The following is a 10,793-nucleotide window of genomic DNA, read 5'->3' on the forward strand; positions in this document are numbered from 1 at the left end:
TTACCAAAAATGAACCCGAATCCATATGTAGGCAAAAAGAAAAAATTAACACCATTTCAAGAATGTGTCTTCAAATTTATTCCCAGGTGGGGGAAAAAAGATACTCACAAAAAAAGCTGACTTTTCCTAGTGCTGAGTATTTATGACAGAACATCCATCTCAGTAGTTCAGGCCTAAGCAAAGTTAGTATTTCTTTCTCTCACCTTTCTTCTGTCACTGGACAGAATTGTACAGCCAACTGATTAGATGTCTGCATGGTTATTTGGTGGCTCTGAGAAAATATGTATATATTGGGTTGTCGGAAAAGTCATGACGTATTTTTTTCTGTTTTTCATTGCAAAAATGCGTCATGACTTTTCCAACAACCCTATATATATATATATATATATATATATATATATATATATATATATATATATATATATATATATATATATATATATATATATATATATATATATATATATAGTGGTCAAGAGCATGGACTTTGGAACCAGACTATCCAAATCTCAGCTCTCCTACTTACTAGCTGTGAGACCTTGGACATAGAACTTGACCTCTCTATGTCGGGTATTAACCCTTTTAAAAAATGGAAACAGTAACCATTTTCACCCATAGGACTTTTGTGAGGAGCAAATAAGCACATATAAAGGCCTACTAAATTATAAGTGCTGTAAATTGTTTGCTAGCAATATATGTTCCTTTGGGCTCTTACCTCATTTACCTTTGTGTGTCTCTAAAAACATTAGTATCCAAATATTTTTAAGCCCAAAATTGTACAGCTTCATAAATGTGCTTGAACACACTAAAGGAACATTTAAGTAGTCTTGTTCTTCGACACTTGGGAGTACAGGCGTGGTTTTTCCAAATCAAGGATATAAATTCAAGGAAGTGGCAAAGAAGTGTGTTGAGAACAACTGATAAAATCTTTCATTATTGATAATGGAACTGAGCCTTTCATGTAGTTTCCATAATATTCTCCTGATTAGTATGTTAACCATTCTTGAAATTTCACACTAGTCAGTCATAACTTGAAGAGCTATTTCTCCTTGTTTTCAAAATGCAAAATGTTTATTCATGTGACATAGGGTGGGGGGCTGTGTTATTCTATTTTGTGTTTTAATATTATATTCTACTGTTCTAGTTATTCACTATGTATTTGACCACATGTTGAGCTCAGTGCTCTTGGGATAAATATAAAGGGCTTATATCATGACCAGACTGAAAATAAGTGGTGTATATGAGCATATCCTATCTTACAAGATGAATGCACTAGAACACAGTCACCTCCATCTAGAAATTAATGTAATTTAATCACTCATGATACTTACTAATCAGGGTTTTCTTAGGCTTAGAAAATGGCCTGTTCAAAAATGCATTTTTATGAACTATAAAGCCCTACTTTGTCTACATTCCCTACCCTGTGTCAGCAATAACATCAGAAGTGTGTGATGTCACTGCCCTTCCCTAATACTGCTATGGATGTATCTGGTTCAGGATACCACAAAAGCCAAACCAAACCCATGGGTTTCATTTTGTTATTTTTTCTAAGCAGTGGGTCAAAGAGAAAAAAATGAATCTGATCAAATATATCATCTCCACATCAGACATTTAAGAGTGCTGTTTTATGTAAGCCTTGCCATGGTGGAGTACAACCTTCAGAATTAAATTGTCCTGAAATACTGAACCTTTTTTAAAATATAAGTATAATGGACTTCTATTGGTTTGCTTTTCTTTTCTTTTTTTATAAACATATTCCTGATGTCTACTTTCAGTGGGCAAGTTTTTAAAAAAATTTATTTGTTAATAGAAATGGGGAGAGTCAGTGCTGGAAATATTCACAGAGCATTAGCGATGGGGAGAGACACCTCCAGCAACTTTGTTCAGTAACCTGTTTGCTACCTAACAACAAGATGACTAGGGTGTTGGTTCGTTCTATATGTAATCTTTTAAAGGCATGTACCTAAGTCTTCAGGAGATGATATATTTATAATAATTATAATTATACTAATTAATTATAAATATATGCTTTATCTGGGTATTTTGTAATTTCTAAAGCATTATCATATGTATTGAAAATATATAATGCCAGTTTGACAGGATCTAGTAATTGGAATGAAAAAGTGATCCTTAAATTAAATTTTTTTCTATAAAATAAGTGTGTGTATATCTACATATGTATATATCTACATATATATACACACACTCATACGTATACATGTACCCATATACATACATATACCCAAATATATGTATACATGAACACATACACATATAGAATATTAAAATCTCACCTATTTTTAGCAGCTGTAAGTTTGATTGTGAGTGAATTTGCAAAATCACTTTTGAGCACCCCACCACCATCCATCTGTTCCCTCCTCAGAAACGAGTATTGAAACATTAAAAAATTTTTTCCAGTTTGTGAAATCTGTGGGAAGAAAACAAAACACCATGTTTCTCAAGTATTCTCAAATGTATTTACTGAATTCATTTGGCCTTTGTATTCCTTATCATGTCAGCACATATGTCCTGGTAATTGTGAGGACTCACTAACTTCTATTTAGTAATTATTATGTGTACATTTCTCCCATGGTTCTTACTCTTTTTTTCCCTTTCAATACATTATTCTGTGTCGGTTATTGACACCCTCATTGGATTGTTCACTGTAGGCCCAATATCCCCTTAACCTATTCTTGTTTTAAAGAATTGGTGGTATGGTAAGTACTGAATTTAGACGTAATATTAAGAAGCTTCCCAACAACATGTTTGAAAAGATTCTAAATTCAGTACTTGTACCCCTGACCACCTTATCTTAAAACAGCCTCCTCCCATCCGGGGCACTTTGTCATTCTAATTTTATACCTTGCTTTTTAAAAAAATACACTTGCTACTACTTGATATATATTTATTTGTATCCCTGCTTACTGTCTGTCTCCCTCTTAATATAGGTATCATGAAGGCAGACACTTTGTTTTGTTTACCTGTCTCCTCATGCCTAGAACAGTACCTGACACACATTGGTTCTGAATAAATATTTCTAAACTCATTTAATGCATATATGTCTACTGTTCACAGTAGCCTATAAATACCAAATCATAACTGCAGCAAGTGTATAGGCAAGCATCTTCTAGATGAGATCTTGAGGACAAGTTCATCTGAGACTGCACCATTTGTGCATTATTCAGCCTATTGTGGCTATGCACAGTGGCCTGAATTTATCCACACACTTTGTAAAGAGTTTTTATTATGAACAGAATTTTTCTTCCTAAAAGCAGTTTAATTTTTCAATTGTGTTATGAAATTTAGCTATTCTGGAGCTCATTGAAGGCAAGAATTATGTCTTAATAATTTTTATACCCCCAAAACCTAGCTCATTCTTCAGCATATAGCAAACATTTAACAAATGTTGAACTGAAAAATTAAGGAGGCCTCTTTTTAGTTTCCTGATTCATCCCATAAAGACCTCATTATTCTTTAGGCTTTAATAAAATGAAATTTTTGTGATATTTTTTAAAGTAGTAAATATGAAGTACTGAATTAAAATTCAAAAATAGTGTTCCTCTAGTGGTATTATCATCATTTTCACCCAAAAAGAACCAGGGCTATCCTTCCTTAGAGTGCTAAGATTTGCCTTGTAGTACAAATTTAACCCCTTTCTCACTACAAATGACCTATAAACTAGATTTTAATTTTGACCTTTTACTAATGATTAAAGCATTTTAAAAAGGTTATTTGTCATGATATTGGCTTTTTCACTGATAGTTTTTCATTTTCTGGAGTGTGTGTGTGTGTGTGTGTGTGTGTGTGTACTGTGCTACTGAATTCACTTGATCTTTATTTTATTCCATCTCTGCTTCAGTCCCTTCTTCACTTCCCAAACATACTTGAGGTGATAATTACATTGTAGGTTGTGTCAAAATGAAGTTGGGCTTAAGTGACTTGTTTTTAAAATTAAAGCTTAAATTTCCATGGATGTGATTTTTGTCTGAGATACAACTTTCCTGCTTTTTCAAGACATTCTAAGTATCTGCTGCACAGTTAACACCTCTTGGCATAAGTGATGAAACATACAAGTTACCTCAAAGAATGTCATCTTCCACATAACAGGGGAGATAAGCTCTTAGAAGAAAAAGTTATCAAATATAGCTTTTTCTTAAAAATATACCTTAATCTGCTTTTTACACAGTTTAATGATGTTAGCCATACTAATGATTCAAAACTTACTCAAGCTACTTTGGAAGGTGGGTTCTTCCCTTAATTTCTGATTTCAGAAACTATGTGGATCATAGCTCATAATGACCAATGGAAAGTTATCAGATTAGTTTACAAATTTTGTGATTTTCTAATCTGATGCAGTGTAAACAGTTGGAATAATGAACACAGGGGAGAGACATGGTGGGACAAAAGATGGAGATTGAAAGAATGGTATGTTTCAGGCAGTCCCCTACATTGGCAATACCAGTATGACTGAAAGAGAAAAGAACTGAGATTTATTTTTAAGTGACTGTTGTTCATGGAAATAAACTTTCAGGATCTAAACAGAGGTTAAAATTGTATATGCTCGTTTTATCTGGAAAACTTAATACCCTTGTATTTAGAGATAAATTTCTGAAGTACTCCCAAGAGATGTTTCCCCTTAGATCATTAAATTTAAATGAGCTTCATCAAAACTCATGTTTCATTGTAAAACTTACTTTGACAGACAGGGTCCACAACTTTTCCCATTATCAGGATAAATCATATCTGATATTGTTTAAATATCTCTAAAGGAGCATTTGTTCTGAAGAAAGAGAATACCAGAAATAGTTGGAGTGCTTCTACATTGGAGCAACAACAGAACTAATAGGGCTTTAATCATCTCATAACCCTTTTGTTACAGATATTAACGGGTAGCCCAAGACTTTTCTATTAAAATAGCATTTTTGGTGTGGGAGCAATTTGTACTACAGCAAATTATAGCTTGTTGAAGACTCTATGTGTCAAGAGTAACAAAGAATACATCTTTTATGTAGGATTATTCCATATATTATTAGACATCTTAAAATATTCCTGAGAAGTTATGTATAAGAAATTAAGTTGCAGTGTTAATTGATTTTAATATTTGTTTTTATAGATGGCTCAACAGAATAAATATCCTGACTGCAGGATATGCAGAAAGAGAGAGGATTAAGCAAGAACAAGGTAAAGGAATACTTTTTGTTACAATTGTGTTATACTTTGTTTTTTCTTGCTGTTATCCTATACCATGATTCACTGCTATCACTTGGAGAAAATACATATGTTAGTCTAGTTTTTTCTCTTCTGGGCTCTTTGAATCCAAGCCATAGCATCTTACAGGTAATGTTTAATAAATTAAACAGACAGGAAATAAACTCTCAAAATTTTAGAGTGGCTAATGTGAAGTTCTCTTCTGTTCGTTGCTGTCTCCCTCAGTCTATTTCCTATGGAAGAAAAAAGTCTTAAAAATTGGAAAGTCTGTAATTGGTTTTGTATATTAACCCAAGTCTAGGTCCTGGTGGTGAGTCGTTTCTGTTTAGTAGTCTCATAGACATTTAAGTGGCTTTTATGTAAAGAGCTCAGATGAATGGTTCCTTCGTCTGTAAATTATCTCATTTGGTTATGTTCTTCACTTCTGTTACTGTGTAACTGTGGTCTTACAGAAATTGCCTTGGTAAGTGACCTCAGATTTATGAAACACAATGTCATGATGAAGAATTAAAATCTTAACAAAATCTGTGGTCACCATTCTGAAGTGGCTTTGCATTTCCCAAAGAGTGTTTGCTGTATGTTGCTTGGCATAAATAGTTTTTTGAAAATTTTTGAGACATCCTAAAGTCAAAAGAATTCCACAGCTTGGTACACATGCAAACATAATTCTAGTCGTGTATCCAATGGGCATAGCCTGTTTATTGATGTGGAGATTTTAAAAACCTTCTGTTTCCTCTCAGAGTACAAACCACTGACAAAAGTTTGAAAAACATCTGAAAACTAAAGGTTAGAGAGATCTAAAGAAGATAACCAGATCCTAAAACTATTCTGCCGGCAAATGTTTAGGGCAGAGGTCAGCAAACTTTCTGTAAAGAGCCAAATAGTAAATATTATCGGCTTTCAGGCCATAAGGTTTCTGTCGCAACTACTCAACTCTGCTGTTGCAGCACAAAAGCAGCTGTAGACACAGGAGGGGGCGTGGCTATGCTCCAATCAAGCTTTATTTATGGATGCTGGGATTGAATTTCATATCACTTTTCACATTTTGAAAAATATCCTTCTTTTGCTTTTTTTTGACCACTTAAAAATGTGACAACCATTCTTAATTCACAAGCCTTAAAGAAATAGGCAGAGCACCTCATTGGCCTGCAGAGCAGAGTTTTCCAAACCCTGGTTTAGAGCCATGGGGTGACAGAATAGGGGTGAGTTCAATGGTGCAGGGTGAGGAGATAGGACAGGAAGATTTCAAAGAAATAGCAAAATATGGTTCCTGCAAATGGGAGCCTATCATCTTGTTGAGGATCTCAAAAATACACAGTTGAAATTGGTTAAGAAAAATTAAAGAACAACATAAAGTAAATCAGTACCCATTTTTGCATAATGTGCAACTGATTAAAGGAAATTTGCTAAGTGGGTACAAATTAAAAAAAAAAAGAAAGAAACGTCTGTGAAGGAGAGAGGATTAATGAAGAAATACTTGCTGGAGAAAGTGATCCGTGAGCCTGATGTAAAGTCAGCAGTGGAAAGGGAGAGAAAATATTTTATTCAATATTAAGCCTTCAACTAGCACTCTATGTCAAGGTGAAATAGGCACTCGTCCTGCCTAAGATTACATTAAATTCTAGTAGAAAAGATACTCTTAATACAATACAGAAAGTGAAATGTAAGACAGTACAAATCAAGTTTCATGGCTATGAGACTGGACAGATTCCTTCCATGTGGGGGTGGGGGAAGGCTTTATGTTGGCTCTATTATCTGAACTGGCTCTTGCAGGAGGAGAGAGATTTGGAGTCAAGGAAGTAACAAAATAAAACATTCCTGGAGTAGAAGCAGCATGGATACCTCCACAAATAATGTGGAAGCCATCTTCCTGAAATCAGTGTGCACAGGCAAACCCCAGCCAGGACTCTGAGTGTCAGGCCAGTTATTGAGCCATGTTTCTTCACTGTTAAAAGTTTATTCCCCACCTTCATGCATCAACTTAATTTATAGGCCTAAAGTTGTGGTGAGAGTACTAAAAAAAAAAATACCAACCTTCCTTTTCAAATTTCTTTAAAAAGTATAAAACTGTTCTTTAAAGGTGCGTGTCGATTTACTTCTGATCTTTTTAAGATGCAAGAACTATAAGTATAGGCAATGTCCTGCTAGGAAAATGAATCTATGAAAAAAGCCAATTTGTTGGGCCGGCGGAGTGGTGCTTTGGTTAGGAGTTGGCTTGGGACGCCAGCTCTGAGCAGCAGGGCCCCGGTTCGGATCCCACATGAGGGCCAGTGATGCTGCGCCCTCTACAGCTAAGATGGTGAACAACAGCTCTACCTGGAGCTGGGCTGCCATGAGCCCACGGCAACGGCGTAGGCTGCAGTGGGGCTGGCCGACAGCAGGCGTGAGCTTTCGTGAGCTGCCATGAGCCTCCATTCAATGGCCTGCGAGCGACTGCCTCACCCGGGAAGAGCGCAATGATAACACCAACATGGGCCAGTGAAGCGACGTCCTCCACAACTAGACTGAAGAACAAAAGGACAGCAACTTGTCTGTTCCCCTTCCCCGAGTCCCCAGCGCTGTTCCCATCCCCCAATTTCCCAATAGAATCTTAAAAAAAAAAAGGTCAATTTGCGTGAATAAGGAAGCTTGGATTTTTAGGTTTAACTTCTGTACTTTAGCACTTGGCATTACTTTGAAGCAGAGCATGGTCTTCATTTTAATGCATTTCTTTTGTACTTGATATTATATAACCAAATTTGATTATGGATGAAAGAACTGGTAAGTTATATTACACATGTAGGCTCCAAAAAGTATTCAGTCCATGGATTCATGCTGCCCTGGTCTGTCGTGTGAGTATATATTTTAGTGCCTACTGGAGTGTGGTAGACAATCACAGGCAGAAGCTAATAGTTACAATTCAGGTCTCTCTTGCAACCCAAGTCTCTGTAATAATTTGGATTTCCACAGAGTGTACGTTCCTCAGGCACTCTGACATAGGTCAGAAAGAGACTTCCTACCTTCTGCATAAGCAGGTCTCACAGTACTCTATATAGAAAACTACTGGATGCGTGTGTCTACTCCACACTTCTATAGAGTTATTTGACAAATCCTGAATACCATTCTCAGCACTGACGTTAAACTTCATACAAAATATAGCTGTTTGAGAATTGGAACTATTTCACAAAGATGCAAAGGAATAACTGGCAAATACTGTTTCTATTTAAATACTCAGTGCAGCTTAGAAGTGACTCATTGACTTAAATAAAAGTTTAGTGGATTACTTTCTGTAACTACAGAAATGTAAAGGGTGTGAGGTTCTCTTTCATTATTTGTTGTTGTACTTAGAGAAAACAGGATTACACTAAATTCTTTCAAGATCATGATTTGGCTAATTGTCTGCTAATCATTCTTCTAGATTTTTCCAGCTTCAAGCGAGACATTCATAACACATTATTTTCAATCACATGTAAGGTCTTTGTAGCGCTTTAATCATATAAAAATGAATGAAATATATTGTATTTCTTTGATAGCTCTAGATGAAAAAGTCAATTTTTCAAATTATCCTTTCATATCAACATGAGAAGTAAAGTGGGTCAACTATAATTAAAAAAAATAGTCATGGGGATATAAAGTATAGCATAGGGAATATAGTCAATAATATTGTAATAACTATGTACAGTGTCAGATGGGGTAATAGACTTACTGGGGTGATCACTTTGTGAGGTGTATAGATGTCTAATCAGTATGTTGTTTTGTACACCTGAAACTAATAGGAAAAACGAAGTAGAAATTTTTCTGTTCTACTGATGGCATTATTGATTCATAAACAATGAATACATATATTTATAAAATTGAGTATCATTGCACTACACAGTAAAAACATCCATTTATTATTTTGTACTAAATAGATAGCTAAGAATAATAAATTAATTTGCTCTTAGAATGAAGATCAGACTACTCTCAGCCTCTGAGTAACAGTGTGCCTGTAATTTTCCACGCAAACCCAAAAGAGCCTGACTAAATTGTCTATGTAGCTTGTTTTCTGGTATTTGCTCTCTCCAAGACACATAGTTTACTGTGAGAAATGAACTTAATTTGCAAAGTGGTATTTCAACCTTTTCATAGGAAACACAAGAAAACTTTTCATTGATGGTGCTTTTTAATAAACCAAGAATTACATCAAATAGTGGACTAAAGCTCTTCCTGATTTAGCTGGGGGGAGCCGGGCGGGGGAAGAAACTCTCTCAAATTTGTCACTTGTCATGATAGCTATAGAGATCTTGATAAAATGGCGATGATCATTTCCTTCTCAGTACGCTAATAATAGGGCCACGTGAAGTGCTAACTCCTTAAAATTCGAAGGTATCAGTGCAAAGGTCAAGGAGAAACTCAGCCAGATTCCCATTTCTGGGAATAGTGGGAAGAGTAAAAGCAGAGTGATCTTGGCAAGTCCATTGCTGGGGGATAGGATGTGAGGGATGCTTCATCTCCAGCAGTGACTTCCCAGTAGCATTTCAAGCTCCTACAAAACTCCCCAAACCAGGCCCCAGAGCTCCAGAATTCACTTTTCATTGATGGAACTTGATATAAGAAAAAACTAATGTCTAAGAAGATGATCACCAGACACTTATCTCCTATGTGATCTGAGTCAGACTGTCTTGGCATGCTACCTACAAATCCACCCAAGAAGACCAGGGGTCCTAGTATTTATTGAGTGTTTTCAAGGTGCAAAGGCTGTTGAATATATGTTCCCTTATTTAATCCCAGCACACACACACAGCTGTGAAAGGCAGTTATTGTTGACCCCCTTTTACAGATGACAAAATAGACTTAGGGAGGTTTAGTAACCATCATAAGAGCACAGGGATGGTAAGTGGTACAGTCAAGGAATGAACCTACTCTGCCCGAGTCTATAGTTCATGCTTTTCCCACCAGTGTTTGCTGGGTCTATTTCTGGGCAACTATATCCGTTCATATTTGTAGGAGCCTTAGTATACTGGCCATCATCAGCATGATCCAATGTAAAAGCCAGACATCAAATTTAGATTAGCTAGTCTTTGCTTATCTTCTGCTCAAAGGGAATAATTACAGTAGGAATAGAATTTTCAGAGATCTTGTATTTTGAGGCCAAAATATAATAATCCCCATTGCTAAAGAATTTGTATTCACAGTAGCCAGAGTTATGGAGCAGCAGGAGGAGGGTGCTTAAAGAATTATGAATGTATGTCACATTAAACATTCCCACTGTGTCATACGAGAGTCCCAGTGACCTAGCCCTCCGAGGTTTAGAGCAAGGCAAGTTCTTAGTTCAAATCCCACTTCTACTACTTTCTATTTATTACATAGTAAGTTCTCAATAAATGTTAGGGCCCGCCGAGTGGCGCGATGGTTAAGAGTTGGCTTGGGACACCAGAGGGCTCCGGTTCGGATCCCACATATGAGGGCCAGTGATGCTGCCCTCTACAGCTAAGATGCTGAACAACAGCTCAACCTGGAGCTGGGCTGCCATGACTTGCCGGGGACGGTGTAGGCTGCAGCCCCTGCTGCAGTGGGTTTCCATAAGCTACCGTGTGTAGCCGGCAGCCAGCGTGAGTGGCCAGCAG

General features: G+C 36.4%; 1 protein-coding gene across 10 annotated transcripts in view; it reads left to right on the forward strand.

Annotated features, from left to right (window-relative positions):
• Positions 1–10,793, forward strand: part of CNKSR2 (connector enhancer of kinase suppressor of Ras 2) — a 265,333-nt gene that overhangs the window by 207,982 nt on the left and 46,558 nt on the right. For all 10 annotated transcript variants that reach the window (XM_019666991.1, XM_019667006.1, XM_019667049.1 and 7 more), the window contains one exon: positions 5,114–5,181. In XM_019666991.1, the coding sequence (XP_019522536.1) occupies positions 5,114–5,181 (68 nt within the window). The remainder of the gene's footprint in view (positions 1–5,113; positions 5,182–10,793) is intronic.

Source organism: Hipposideros armiger, unplaced genomic scaffold (genome assembly GCF_001890085.2).
Source record: "Hipposideros armiger isolate ML-2016 unplaced genomic scaffold, ASM189008v1 scaffold_13, whole genome shotgun sequence".
NCBI lineage: Eukaryota > Metazoa > Chordata > Mammalia > Chiroptera > Hipposideridae > Hipposideros > Hipposideros armiger.